General features: G+C 33.8%; 1 protein-coding gene across 1 annotated transcript in view; it reads right to left on the bottom strand.

Moving 5' to 3' along the window:
- LOC118553947 (EF-hand calcium-binding domain-containing protein 13) overlaps window positions 1-16,248 on the bottom strand; it is a 74,848-nt gene that overhangs the window by 14,042 nt on the left and 44,558 nt on the right. Inside the window, exons 9-13 of the mRNA XM_078066389.1 lie at window positions 10,982-11,125; window positions 8,476-8,547; window positions 5,064-5,207; window positions 4,403-4,474; window positions 910-1,059 (exon numbers count right to left, since the gene is read on the bottom strand). Coding sequence (XP_077922515.1) covers window positions 910-1,059; window positions 4,403-4,474; window positions 5,064-5,207; window positions 8,476-8,547; window positions 10,982-11,125 — 582 coding nt within the window. The remainder of the gene's footprint in view (window positions 1-909; window positions 1,060-4,402; window positions 4,475-5,063; window positions 5,208-8,475; window positions 8,548-10,981; window positions 11,126-16,248) is intronic.

The following is a 16,248-nucleotide window of genomic DNA, read 5'->3' as shown; positions in this document are numbered from 1 at the left end:
TTTCAAAATAGTAGGTTTGGCAATTTTATAAGATAGTTCTAAAACAGGATTTCTCAACCTCAGTAAAATTACATTTGGGTCCAGATAATTGTTTGGGGGGATACTGTCCCATACATTATAGGATGGTTAGCAGCATCCCTTGCTTCTACTCACTAGATGCCAGCAGCCCTCACCCATCAGTTTTGACAATCTAAACTGTCTTCACACATTGCCAATTGTTCCCTGAGAGGCAGATCTGATCTTATTTTTTACCTGAAGCTAAATTTAAGGCAAGAAATGGCTTTCCAAATAAGGATATATCCCAGCTGAGAATAGAGATAGGTCAGGTAAATTCTTTGTAAGTAGATCAAAGAGCAGCTCAACACTTATATATGAGTGTTATAAAGACAAATGTTTTAATTGTTCCAACAATAACTTGCACTTTTCAAAGGGCCTTTCACCTAAAAAAAAAAAAGCTAGAAAACTATTAAGACCTCTCTAAAATTCATAAAAGGAAAGGGATTAACTTTGAAATGAAATTAATCTAAAAAGAAACATTTCAATTTTAGTATATGTGCTGCCGAAGCGAGCACTAAAAAGAAACATTTCAAAGCCATACAACAACATATATAAATACTTTGAGACCAACTTTACAATCCAGTCCAAGAGATCATCCAGGAATTTGATACTGTAATTACTAAATGGATATATCTGTGGATATAGAATATAAGGTATATCCCTAAATTTGGTCTGTAGTAAATCACATTTCAATACATTTACGCTATTATTTAGGAACTAAATATTACAATATTAACTAAATATTATTAGGAACTAAGTATTAAGATTTAATTAGTATTTGGTAAAATATTTAAAAATCCTTGGATAACATTTTAGAAGAAATTTTTATTACAAGTCACTCAATTAACTCACCCTCAACAAAGGAATCATCCAGTATTTCTTGAAGACTATCATCAGTGAAATAAATTCTATTGGTGTTTCCAAGTACATCTGCATATTTGTCCTTATCAGATTGATCACTTTCTTCCATAGAGTCCAATGAATTGATGATGTCATTCAATGCTACAAACACAGAGAATATATATACAACATGTACTTCAGTCCATGGATCCAAATCTTTGGAACATAACAATAAAACTGATGGACTCTTCCAGATTTGCACTGTCCAAAATGGCAGCCACTACCCACATGTGGCCATTTAAATAAGTAGAGCAATCCATTCTCCACTACAGTTTTCTATAACCCTTATCTTTATTCTTAAAATTATTTTCTTAAAATTCTGGGTTCTGGGTGGGCTATTCCTATATGAACAAAAAAGTATGCCAAAGTTTCTCTAGTTATCTATTAATGAGCTCACCATTTCAGTAAAAAATACCCTCATTCTTCACAACTGCTCTCAAACCCCAATCCTTCCCTTTCCACTTTCTTTCCCTACACCCCTTGCTCCTGTCACCTCACTTCACCCAATTTATAGAATCAGCAAAGGTTATTATGTTTAGCACAATAACATCAAACATCTAGAAGAGGAAATCCACAACTGACCTCCCGGAATAGCTCAGTCAGTTGGGCATCTGACTTTTGATTTCGGCTCAGGTCATGATCTCAGGGTCTTGGGACAGAGCCCCACGTTGGGCTCCACACCCAGAATGGAGTCTGCTTGGGATTCTCTCTCCCTCTCCTCCTCCCCCCACTGGCTCCCTCTCTCTCTCTCAAATAAATAAATGAATAAATAAATAAAATATTTTTTTAAAAACCCTTCACATTTCTAAAGTATATATCTAAAAAATCATCTCTCAGGATTCATTAAGAGAAATGTATAATAAGTTACTTTAAAATTAGCTAGTTTATGTAGAAGTATAATTTAACTCATTATGTTGTTCCATGATTTAGTCATTAGTCATTGGTAAGAAGTTTCAAAAACAGGCCATGTGAGGAAGGGCTGAAGGGAAGTGTGAGTCTAGAGAAAAGATGATTCAATGTGAAAGAAAAAAAATGAGTTCGTCTCACATCTCTGGAGGGCTACTGATAGGAGGAAGAGTCCAAATGTTAAATATGGTTTAGAAATGGAATTATAAGGCAGGATTTCCACCAAATATGTAGAATAATTGACCAGTTCTGCAGCTGTCCAAAATTATGGAATGGGCTGCTTCAAAAAGTCATAAGGATTTCTAAGACAAATAGTAGGATGAATGTGAATTACCATTAGCCTGTCCCTGAAAGCCACTAATGTGGCTTTTATTTTTTTTATTTTTTTTTTTAAGATTTTATTTATTTATTTGAGAGAGAGAGAATGAGAGAGAGAGAGCATGAGAGTGGGGAGGGTCAGAGGGAGAAGCAGACTCCCTGCCGAGCAGGGAGCCCGATGCGGGACTCGATCCAGGGACTCCAGGATCATGACCTGAGCCGAAGGCAGTCGCTTAACCAACTGAGCCACCCAGGCGCCCTAATGTGGCTTTTAAATAAACACATAATAATTGAAGAAACTCCATATCTAATGAGCATGAAACTATCAAATCCTCTACTATAGACCTCATTCTCTGACCACAAAAAACATAACTAAAAGTAAACAACAAAGATAGAGCAATAATGAAATTCAAACTGCTTTAAAATTTTTTAAAAATTGCTTTAAATTTTAAAGTTTTCTCTTAAACAACTCTTACATCAAGGAGAAAATCAAAATATGACTGAAAATACTTAGAAAATAACAACAATGATAAACAAAGACCGTTAGATAAACCAAAGTTTTACTAAAATGAAAATGATAAACATTTAATGTCCAGTAAGAAAAAAAAGTAAATTAATAATTTAAACAACTTAGAAAAACTATAAAATGGGCAAAAGAGAACAATAGAAAGGATTTCATAAAGACAAAAGCAGAAATTAATTTTTTAACTGTAAACAGAAACACTAAAGATAAATTAAGAGGTAGTGCTTTAAAAAGAGAGATAATTAAAATGATTTGTTAGTAAACATAGAAAAAGGTAAGGTGTACATATGTGCAAATTCAAGAATGAGAAAATAACCAGATACAAAAAAATCAAAAGAATTATCCGGGCTGTATTAATATTCCAATAAAACACCTGAATAAAATAAATTTCCTAGGAGAATAAAAACTACCAACACTGACAAAATAAGACAGAAAATGGCAAAAAGCAATCCACCAAAATCAAAGATGAATTATAAACTAGAAAAAAACTACAATAGGACAGAACATTAATGTGCCTAATATACAAAGAGCTCTTTACAAATTCATATGAAAAAGACAATCTAATTAAAATATAATCAAAGCACACTTGACAATCACGAAAAATATGTTTTACCTCACTAGTCATTAAAGAAGTATGTATTAAAACAATAATAGAATTTTTTTACCAGAATTTTCAATAACTAATACCCATTATTGATAAAAGTGAATTTTTACAACCCTTTGGGAGGATAATTAAGCAGTAGCTGTTAACATCTTATATCTGCATATATTTTGGTCTAGCACTGTGACTTCTGGGGAATTTATCCTCCAGGAAAACTTTGTGCACATATACACATATAAGGATGCTCATCAAAATGTCTGAATGGCTAAAAATTGGCAATAACCTAAATACCATCAAAAGTGTTGTGGATAAAATTATAGTACATCCCCACAATGGAATATTATGCAGTCTTTAAAAAGAATGAGGTAGTTTATATGATATAATGGAACATGAAACAATATCTAAGATACACTGTTAATTTCTTTAAAAAAGCAAGTTGTGGAATATTATGGACATAGTAATTTAATTTTTAAATAATAATTTAAGAATACACAAATATTCATAGATGCCAATAAAAAAGCCTAAAAGGATACTTACCAAACATTAACAGGGATATTTCCAGAGGGTGACATTACAAGAGCCTTATGCTTTATATTTCTTACATTTCTGGCCACTATATTTTTTTATAACAGTTTAAAAACTGCTATTATTATGTAATAAAGTTTTCTTATTTAGCTATTGGAAAACATTACAACCTCATGATTTTCCCAATCGTTTCCATTGAAGTAAAAATTCCTTTTTTTTTTAAGATTTTATTTATTTATTTATTTATTGAGAGAGAGAGAGTGCGCGCACGTGTGTGTGTGCTCAATCCCACGTGGGGCTCAATCCCATGACCCTGAGATCATGACCTGAGCTGAAATCAAGAGTTCCACGCTTAACAGACTGAGCGCCCCTCAAGTAAAAATACTTAAATGAAAAAAACTGTAGTAAAGTTTGCCATAAGTGGAAATGTTCAAATATAAATGAAAAAACATTTGGCACAAATACTACTACAAAGAAGATTTAAGCACCAAATATGGTATTTGACTAGGTGACCTCTGAATGAGTCCTGTGCTGTGGCCGGCCATTCAACAGTTTTACCATAACGCTCTTACCAAGAAAATTGGAAAATTTCTGGTTGTCCTTCAAAGCCTTCATACAGTCTTTAACATTCACCATGTTGTCATCTGGAAGAAAGAGAGAGAGAGGTGATAGACAAGAATCCCTGGATAAAGTAATATTAAAAAGCTAGTATGAAAATCAAAATCAGCATACAATTTCTTAAACACTTTATATACAAGATACTTTGGATTCATTTTCACCCATTATGCTTTGCAATTAACCTTACAAGATTGTAGATATACTATTTCTGATTCTACCTTTAAGGGAACTAAAATACCGAGAAAGTTAGAAGTTCAATAACTTCACTTGGCGCAAAGTGGCAAAGCTAGGTTTTCTAGTCACAGAACCGGAATTTCCAAACTATTCATTAGTCACTAAATCAAGACATATCTGAGGAAGTGGATACCAACAAGCCCAACCCCCACAAAATTTCGACCTGCTTCTTAAAAAAGTATTCTCATAACTGCAAAAGAGGAATGTAAAAGAAGAAAGGCTCCTTTTTAGATGTTTACAGTAATACAAGCAAATACCTATATTTATTTGCTCAACAAAGGAACCCCATTTACTTAAACAAAGACCTTGCATACTCTCTTTATAGGGTCTCCTACCCAAAACAAAACAAAGAAAACCTGATAGTAATATTTAAATGCTTACCAGAAACAAAATCTGATTGAAGAATTTTCTCTATCTCTTCTTCAGGTGACTTAATCCCAATATTTCTTAGAAAGCTCTCCAAGTTCTTCCCAGGTATCATGTCACCTTCAAGCACATCAAGAGCTAAGACAATGTCCTGTAACTCTAGAAATAGAAGAAAGTTATTTGGTAATTGAACTAACCTCTGATTTATCTTTTATTTTATTTTTTTGTTGTTGTTAAAGGAATGAACTATTTCTTTTTTCAAAGATTTTTATTTATTTATTTATTTGAGAGAGAGGAAGCACGCACGAGCAGGGGCAGTATGAGCAGGGGTAATTGAACTAACCTCTGATTTATCTTTTATTTTATTTTTTTGTTGTTGTTAAAGGAATGAACTATTTCTTTTTTCAAAGATTTTTATTTATTTATTTATTTGAGAGAGAGGAAGCACGCACGAGCAGGGGCAGTAGGAGAAGCAGACTCCCTGCCAAGCAGGGAGCCCAGTGCGGGTCTCGATCCCAGGACCCCAAGATCACGACCCAAGCCAAAGGCAGACGCTTAACTGACTGAGCAACCCAGGTGCCCCCTAACCTCTGATTTAAAAAACAACAGTAGCCATCACTAAAGACTTTTGTCAGAGGCAGTCCGAGATTTATTATCACATCCTGAACTGAAGAATAAGAAATCTCAGTGAAGAACCCAGGCCTCAGGGAATTCTAAGTCCAGCAACACAATATGCTTGGTCTGTCATGTTTCTTTGGTGCTAATATAAAATTGGCACAACCAAAATGATTCATATAGCTGAATTTTTCACTGCAATTACACAAAGTAGTTATTTTACCATGAAGCTCTAATGGTAGTCAACAAAATTAACTCATCCTGATTGAAGTGAAATGAATTTCAGAATCATGAGAAATGTAAAATATGAAACACAAGTATTATAAAGACTCATTAGCCTTTTTTTTTTTTTTTAATTCTACCACAATCCAGTAGTACCCTGGCATCTGGAATTTTCCTTCATTTTCAGCCCTTTCAAAGGAGGCAGTGTTAAGTCAGATAGACTTGCATTCATATCCTGGCTCCAGGATTTGTCACCTGAACTATGTGACCTTGAGCAAATTATTACTACTTAACCCCTCTATAAAATTCAGTAGTCTTATATCTGAAATGAGATAATAATACTATCTACCTCACAAGGTTGATGTGGAGATTAAATATGATGAGGTATGAAAAACACTTAAAACAATACTAGATACATGGCAAGCACTTAATAAATATGTCATATTAATAGCAATAAAGTCACTACTACTACTATGATTATTACTAAAGCCATCAGGAACTAGCTATAAATAGTAATCACAGCTCCTTAGTACCTTTGATCCTGCCTCATTTTCTGTCCTCCTAACATCATGGGGAGGCAACTGAAAATGGCAATCTGAGCTTTGCCGGCACCTAAAAACACCCCTAAATTTCTGCTGCTGCTGTCAGGCTACTTTAGTTCCACCTTCAATCAAACCTCAGCCCTCCCCTCTGAGGCTCAGGCCTGTCATTCACCTAAGCCACCCTCCTGACACCATCATCTATTACTTTCTGAGCACACCTTCACCATCTCTGAGGATTTTGGCACCTTGCTCATAATCCTCCCTCAACCCCATTTCCCGTTATCATCTGATGACAATAAGGATGATCTTGACCTCTTAACTCCAAAAAGCCTTCACTTCCTTTCCAAAGTCATCCAAACCAATGGCTATCCTTAATCCTCATCATTACCTAGAACTGCCTGCCCCACCTCTAAAATATTAAACTACAAGATCAGACACCTGACTATAATCCCTTATAATTATGTGTGCATGTTGAAGGAAAGCATAGAACTTTATTCAAAATATGCCTATTTTCTAGGCCCCTCCAAGTTTGCCAACAAATAGTCAAGGCACAGTGAACTAGCCTTATCCATTAGTAATGAAGGGAACATTCTGAAGCCAAGTTCTCATGTGCCAGTCAACCTTGCAAGCAGACTTTTCTAAAGAGAGCGGCTTCAGGCCTGCTACGTTAACACTTGTCTTCTAGAGTGGCACTTCCTAACTCTTCCCTGTAGTTACTGGCCTTACACTGCACTAGCTGAAAAATTCCAGTGCCATCTTCCTAATGTGACCATCTCCCAGATTCAGGTACCTAAACTGTATCTGTTCTCCTTTTCCAATGGCTTAATTTCAAAATTTTTTCCTTCCTCCTCATAAAAAGTTACCTGTTCTGAATACCAGTCTCTTTCTGAGCTCTGCTCTCTGATTTCAAAATTAACTACCATTTACCAAGTATATAATATGTGCCTAATAATTAGGTTATATGCTTTACATGTGTTTTTGTACTTGAGCCTGAAAACTCTATGAGAAACATGATTTTATTAGCTTCCTTGTTTTAAAGATGAGGAAACCAGAATGGCCTAGAGAGATTACCCAGCTGATAAGTCAAAAAACCACAAACCATCATATATCATAGTCCATAGCCCATGTTCTTTTCTACCTCTATGCATTGTTTCCTAGAGCACAGATAACTATACTATGTTGATTCTAATTATGTTATGTGACCCATTTAACATATTTATATGTCAGCAGGGAATTATTAAACACTTTTCTTAACCTAAAAGAGAAACAATAATGTCAGAAATTTCCTATGCAGGGCAGAGTGGTTACTGAAAATCTGAGAAGTATTTGTCTATTTCTTTATACCCAGAAATGACTCCATCTGTTTCCTTAAATATATACCTATGTTGTATTCTTTTCCTGATAGTGCTTATTGACCAAATACTCATTTGAGTGGTTATTCAAATAAATTACCAGTGATATTAAGTTTAAAACTTATTTTCCAAACAAAAAAGTACACAAACTCCACGAGTATAATCTTCATTGGTTTTAGTTCTGTTTTTTAACTTTTAAGCAAAAATGGAAGTCAAGTAGTAGAAAATACCCATGCTATCAAAATGTTAAAATACAAGAGTGCCATGGTCACAAAAACCAAAGAAAGAACATGAGGAATGTCTACTAAAGGAAGCAGTAGAAGATTTCTGAGAAACTCTATAGAATAATATAGAAGCCTATACACTGGGTAGAGTCCTAAGTCTGAGGCATAAAATTATATAGAAAATATTCATATCTGAAAAAATTTAAAGCCAGTAGCTGACTTTATATAAAGCCCAAAAACAAAAAGGGGATTTAAAATAGCTTTACACAGACCCCATTCCAGAAAAAGCCTTTTTTCTTTCATCATGGAAGCTGCCAACTTTTAATCAAAACCAAGTTTTGCCTGCTTTAAAACAGATCAATACCAACATGTTAACCAGAAATTAGCAGAACTAGAAACACTAAAAAACAAAACAAAAAGACATCCATTCAATAAAAGTAAATTTAACAGTCACAAATAATCTAGTACTTACCTTTTAACCTGGAGGCATCACGCATATCCTTTACCACTTTTCCAAATTCTTCTATTTGTACTTCATCATCTTCTGCAAGAAAAACTTTTTTTTATTATTATGTTCAAACATTTTTAATAGATCAGCCTCGCTAAGCAAAAGTCAGGATCCAATGTAGCAATCTCTAAAAAGGTAAATTATTTGATGTATTCATAAGAATCATATTTCCTTTTCATATTGTTGGCTCTCCAAAAGATTAATTTTATGGAATGAATAAACCTTAAGATTATAGGAGAAGGGCTGAGTTTTCAATTCCCATCAATCAAGAGAAACTGTGTAATCCATATTCCTAGGGAGAACACTAAGAGACAAACCTGTTTTAGTTTAACCTTTCAAATGTTTGAAGATAAAAATACTGTACTAGATTAAAGATTTTTCCAATGCCAGATGGTTCTGTAATTTCTAACACGTTTACACCCATTTCGTACACAAGAACACGCAGATACTAGAAAGCCAAAGTGACAAACACAGGGGACAGAGACAGCTTTGCTTTCCCAGTCAGGAACAGGGAAACTTAGTGCAAGGATTTAGAATTACTGTAGTTTATGATCATAGGATAGAATACAGGTGCTATAAAATGAGATATTGGGGAAGCATTTCTAAATTTGCCAAATGATAAATACCCTGTTTTTCAATGCCTTTTTGTAACCATCATAAAAATATTTTTTAGGGACGCCTGGATGGCTTAGTTGGCTAACTGTCTGCCTTCAGCCCAGGCCACGATCCCAGGGTCCTGGGATCGAGGCCCGCATCAGGCTCCGTGCTCAGCGGGGAGCCTGCTTCTCCCTCTGCCTGCCGCTCCCCCTGCTTTTCTCTCTCTTTCTCTGACAAACAAATAAATAAAATCTTTTTAAAATTATTTTTTAAAAACTTTAAATATACTTTAAAATATTAATGAGTCAATACAGAATACCATCAATAACCAAGAAGTAATTCTTCAATCTCACTAAGTACAGGAAATCTAAATCAGTTTTTTTTTTCCTTTTTAACATAACATGGTCAAAAAAGTATATCCTAGGTCAGTAATTTTTAAGTTCTTCTTCATGATTCTAAGTCTCTGTTGAGCTACTTAAGCAGTTCACTTGATCATTTCCCCCACTTTAATCAGAGAAACTCAACTCTTAGGATTTATATATTGACGTACTCTGTAAGATTTCATTTAGAAGAAAAGACTTCTCCTGCTTTAACAGCACCAAATATAAATACAAAACCAAAAATAACAAGGTTCAAAACTTTGCAAACCACTACATTAAAATAAGAATTAAATCTTTGTACTGAAGGTCCAATGTTACGAGAAAAAATGGTATGACAGATGGGGTACACAAAGTTTTCAATATCATGCATGTATTTGGATTTAGATGGTAGAATAACCTACATTTTACACACTGTGTTTTTGCTTTATAAGTATATAATAATAAATCAGATACAGTATATGGGGTTTTTATTATCACAATAAGTAATTTTAGAGATAGCTGAGTTATTTTTATAGCTCATAAAATGATACCTTACTGGTCTGATTAAAATAAATGCTACATAATACTTTCTCTGGTATGTGTTGCCTTCAAATTCCACTCACTCTATCAAGAGAAACTGAAGCTTTGCAATAAAAGAAAAGAGAGGGGGGAAAAAATCCCTACTATCAGGTGGTAAGTATCCTTCTATTTTGATCAACCCTCCTCATCTCAAATATCTCACTAAACAAAACAATCAACACACTTAAAGTCCAAAATTACCAGTGTCACTTAAACAGGAGCTTAACAGAGAAAAAGGGGTAAGTAATCCTCACAGGGAAAGACAGTTCTTTGACAAAGACCCCAGACGCATGCTTATGTTACTAGGCTAGTTTGGCATAAACATTCCACATGCAAGAGTACAATAATACATTTGTAACTTCACGAGGGAGTGGAAATGTTCACCTGTGGTTGTGTCCTACCTCTCTCCTGCCTACAGAACATCAGCAGTAAATGATAGTCTTATTTTTAAAATTTTAGTCTATAGTCTTTGTTTTACAGTACTTTTGTGAACTTATTTTTTGTTTTGAATCTTTTTTTTACTTGCTAACTAAGTAGAAGTGGTAGCCACCATCAGGTGTGTTTTTCTAGCAAATTAAATGAAAACCTATTTCAACAAAACAGTATGGATATCCCAAATAGTGTTAAAAAAAAAATGGAATAGATCTCTTAATATTTCCTAACAATCCCTTCTGTGTTCACTGGGATGTGCCATTTTCCAGTAACATGTAACACAACCTGAAGATAGTCAATGCATATTTGATCAATTTAGAGTAATAGTAAATTAGATATTAACATTTTTTTCTGTAGGACAAACAATCTGAGCTTTCTTTATATTTCCTAAATGTATATATTGGCATATCAACCAAATACAAGATACAAGGAAAAATAAAGATTGATAGAAGATAGAACCATATGCTTGTAAATCTTTTAATTTTAATATTTAGAGTACTTACCATCAATTATTGCTAATTTCAGTGCATCTAGGAATTCTTTTTTTTTCAAGTTATTATTCTTCCTGGACAGAGTGTTCCACAGGTAAGAAGCATTCATCTTTTCTTTGCTGAGATTGTGGAGGTTTTCAATAGTCTCAGGCAATACTGAAGGGTAGATAACACACAAGTTTTACAACATTCTTGTCCAAGAAGTTAGTACAGTAAACTATTATCTGGACTAGTCAGGAATTAAGGTTTTTACGGTTAAGAAGAATAACAAATACAGCATAAATGGTTGCCAATTTTCTTTCTTTTTTTTAAAGATTTTATTTTTATGTAATCTCTATACCCAATGTGGGCCTCGAACTCACAACCCCAGGATCAAGAGTCCCACGCTCTACCAACTGAGGCAACCAGGCACCCCTGCCAATTTTCAAATATTAAAATACAATAAAATATTTAACACCAAAATTAGTGTGTCTTTGAGGATTCTGAAACCTTTCTAGAACTTATGGTGACCCCACCCCTGAATAACCACTATAGAGTAATTTGCATTGAACTATATAGATTTATAGAAGTCTGAATTCATAAACAAGTCCAATTGATAAAAACATGAATTAAATAGCTTTTGCTCTACATCTCCCCCCCAAAATTCTTCCCTGGATCTTACTTTCTCTTCAATCTACCACTGCAGACCATGGGAAGAAATTTTGTTTTTTAAAAAATTCCAATAGAATTTAATGGAAGGTTTAATGTGTATGTGTGTGTGGGGGTGAAATTATCTCATCACAAATGCGTAAAAGATCACTCTGCTGCTGTATAGAGAATGGACTCTCTGGAAGATCAGGCAGTTAGGAAGGTACTGTAGTAGTTCAGAGAAAAAGATGACAGTGGCTTCAAATAGTGGTAATAGTGATAAAGATAATGAGAAGTGGTAATAGTGATAATAGTGATAATAGTGATAAAATAGTGATAAAAATAGTGATAAAGATAATAGTGATAAAGATAATAGTGATAAAGATAATGAGACGTGGACAAATAAAGGATGTGTTTTGAGAATGAAGCTGAGAATATTTTTTTTAAGATTTTATTTTTAAGTAATCTCTACATCCAATGTGGGGCTCAAACTTACAACCCAGAGATCAAGCGTTGCACGCTCTACCAACTGAACCAGCCAGGTGCCCCAAAGCTGAGAGTATTTAGTGATGAATTGAATGAGAGCCTGGGGCCATGAAGAACTGCTAGGTTCAATAACTGAGCAACTGGGTGGATAGTAGTGTCAAAAACTGAGGTAAGAGAGACTAGGGAAAGAATAAGATTGTTGGAGAGCAAGAATTCCTTTTTATACATATTAAGTATGAGATAAATGGGGAGTCAAAAGGATAGAGATATTATTTAAAGTAGTAAGATTATTCAGGAAGAGGCTTAAAGAATGAGGCTCAGAATGGATTTTGGGATCACGCTAACATTTAAAAGTCAGCCATAAAGGAAGCAGCCAGCAAACAAGACCAAAAAAGATGAGCGATTTTTACAATAGAATATTATTCAGCTACAAGAAAGAAAGAAATCTTTACGTTAGTGACAACATGGATGGACCTTAAGGGCACTATGCTTAGTAAGATAAAGCAGACAGAGAAAGACAAACACTGTAAGGTCTCACATCTAAAAAGCAGAACTCCAAAAAATTAATTAATTAATTAGTTAATTAATTACATTTTTAAAAAGCAGAGTTCAGAAACAGAGTAGGATACTGGTTACCAGGGGCTGAGGGGTAGGGAAACTGGGACTATGTTGGTCAAAGGGTATGAACTTATAATTAGAAGATGAAAAAGTTCTGGGGATCTAATGCACAGCACTGTGATTATAATTAACAATACTGTATTATATACTTGAAAGTTGCTAAGAGACTAAATCTTAGTGTTCTCACCACAAAAAAGGAAATGATAATTACTTTATAATTACATGATGTGATGAAGGTGTTAGTTAACACTATAGTGGTGATCATATTGCAATATATGTGTATCAAATCAGCACTTTGTACAGCTAAATTTACACAATGTTATATGTCAATTGAATCTCAATTTTTTTTAAAAAAGAAAGAGCCAATAAGATGGAAGAAAAATTAGGAGATTACAGTGTCACAGAAAACATAAGAAGAAAAAAAATTTTTTTTTCAGATTTTATTTATTTATTTGACAGAGAGAAATATAGCGAGAGAGGGAACACAAGCAGGGGGAGTGGGAGAGGGAGAAGCAGTCTTCCCGAAGAGCAGGGAGCCCGATGCGGGGCTCGATCCCAGGACCCCGGGATCATGACCTGAGCCGAACAGCCGCTTAACGACTGAGCCACCCAGGCGCCCCTGACCTTATATTTCTTTAGAGTGAGCTTCTGAGTGACAAAGACTGTCTTCCTCAGCTTACCACACTCACAGCTTAACATAAAGCCTGATACATAACAATGGCTCGATAAATGTTACTGAATAAATTGGAAGATGGAAAAAAAATACAGCTTAAAGTAGAAAATCTGCTTACTAGTACTCAACTATAGTCACTAGATGGCATCACTTCCCCAAATTGGGAAGACATTTTGGCTCTTCCCAAAATGAATTTTATATACGTGGTTCTAACTCTCTATAGTAAGTGTGAGATTATGATAGCTTTCAACTCATTTGTACGTGGAGGTTGTTCTGATCATTACTGGAGAAGATTAAGGCCAAACATATCAGCAGTAAGCCAGGCATTTATTTGCCTGATAACCTGTAGGATGTCTTTTGGTATATTATATTCTTCTAAAATCTGTCACACCATTTGGTCCACTAAAAGCATAAAATATGATGTTCTTACATACATAATTTTTCAGAGAAGCGTTCCGTATTGGTCATCATTATATCAATGAATTCTTTAAAATTCGCCTTTTTTGTTTCTAAAGGGAAAAGAACATTTTTTTCATTATCTTCAAGTACTAAGTTATTAAGACAAATATTGAATTATGTAAAATAAATTCTCTATTTAGGGAGTTAATATAATTATAGCCATCAGCTAATATCACTAAAAATATATGGGTATAAGAGAAAAAGCAATTCAACTTACAGGGAGAAAGTAAATGCTGAAAATTGCCAGGAAAATTAATCAAAATCTTCCTAGTCACAAGTGTACAACATTTTTTTTTTTTTTTTTTTGCGAGAGAGAGAATGAGAGAGAGCACGAGAGGGAGGAGGGTCAGAGGGAGAAGCAGACTCCCTGCTGAGCAGGGAGCCCGATGTGGGACTCGATCCCGGGACTCCAAGATCATGACCTGAGCCGAAGGCAGTCGCTTAACCAACTGAGCCACCCAGGTGCCCAAGTGTACAACATTTTTAATTTTAACTTACATTACCTTGACTTGGCCTTGCAACAATTCATTAAGATATGTAGGTGAAGAATTAGTATGTTATTTTACATATTTAGAAAAAATACTTATACATGATAGATATCATGACTTTTTTCCAAGGTCACAAAAGGAAATACAAGATCAGAGATCAGAAGTAAGCTCTTTCAACTTCTGGTTTCTTCCACATCAGGCTACCATTCACATCGCTGTCTTTATTCCAAGACACTATTTAAACTATTAAACACTTTAATAGTCATTTTATACTTAGAAAATGTCTCTCCTTGATTATATATAATATCCCAATATTAGAATGGATAAAACAATCTCTAAGAATTTTCGAAGGCCACATTAAAGGTTTTATATAACTATAATGAGCTTTTGATAACTCTACTCCTTTGCTTATCCCACTTTTTTAAAAAAATTCTAATTCTAATCTATGAAAGATAAGGCACAGCCTATTGTCCTATTCCCAAGATTAAATATCTTTGAAAACTTTACTTTAAGGAGCACCAAATCACTTTGTATTCTTACCCAAATATTTAGTGACTTAAAAAAAAAAATGAGACTTTAAAAAATTCTGGGGGAATGATAGAGTTAATGAAGATTTATATTCACTAAGAGGAATATATAAATTTCTAAAGCAATAGATTCCCTTATTTAATGTCTATTTGATACACATATGTTTCAGCTGAACCACTGAACCCACCATCCACTTGAAGAACATTATTAATACCACTACATCTGCTTCTGTGCTTTTCCCATTCCATTCTACTGTTTCTCTACAGAGAGAGCATTGCTGAATTTTTCAAATTTACCAATCTCTTGTTTTTTTACATATAATTTTAAACAAGATAAACAAACTATTCCTTAATTTTGTTTTAGAGTTCGATAAAAATTGTCAGATTGCTATAGCAATCTGAGACTTGCTTTTTTCATTCAATATATTTCTAAGAATCATCCATATAGTATATTGTTTTCACTAATGTATACACAATTAGTATTCCATTATGCACCAATGGCAAATACCACAACTTATTTATATATTCTATCACTGATCATGTTGTTTCTTTTCTATTTTTTCTTTTTTTGTTGTTTGCTATTAAGATCAGTGCTGCCATGAACATTCTTAAACATGTCTCCTTGTATATCAGTGCAAGAGATTTTCTGAGATCTATAGCTAAATGTGGATTTTCTAAGTCATGAAGTATGAAAACCATTCAAAATACTACATAATGTTTTTCAAAGTTCTTTTACCACTTTTGCCTTATTTACCAACAATTAAATTAACAGACTTCTTAATTTTTGCCAGTGTAGTGGGTATAAAAAGATATTTCATTGTGACCTAAATTTTGCATTTCCCTAATTACTAATAATGTTGAGAGTCTTTTCATATGATTATTAGCAACTTGTGTTCCTTCATCTGGCAATGGCTGTTCTTGTAATTTAGTCATTTTTCTATTGGGTTGTTAATTTATAGGGGTTCCCTCTATATTCTCCACAATGATCTTTCGCTGTTATGAGTATTGTAAATAATCTTCACTCCATTTGTGGCTTGTATTTTCATTCTGTTTGTATTATCTTTTAATAAAGAAAAGTCTTTAATTTAATGTAGTCAAATTTATCAATCTTTTTTTTCTGGTTAGTGATTTTGTCTCTTAAAAATAATCCTTCCTAACTGTAAGTCAGAAAAATTTTCTTCTCTTTTTCTAAAACTTTTACTGTTCACGTCTGGAAATTATTACTGAATATGATACATAGATAGGGATCTGATTTCATTTTTTGCATTTGAATAATTAATTATTCCAGCACCATTTATTAAATGGTGTTTTCCCCCTTGATCAGCCACCTCATTATATATGTTTCCATATATATGTGTGGATATGTTTGGAAGTTTCTTATCCTGTCCTATCAGTCAATTT

Source organism: Halichoerus grypus, chromosome 2 (assembly GCF_964656455.1).
Source record: "Halichoerus grypus chromosome 2, mHalGry1.hap1.1, whole genome shotgun sequence".
Taxonomy (NCBI): Eukaryota; Metazoa; Chordata; class Mammalia; order Carnivora; family Phocidae; genus Halichoerus; species Halichoerus grypus.
This window is presented reverse-complemented; position numbering and strand designations above follow the sequence as displayed.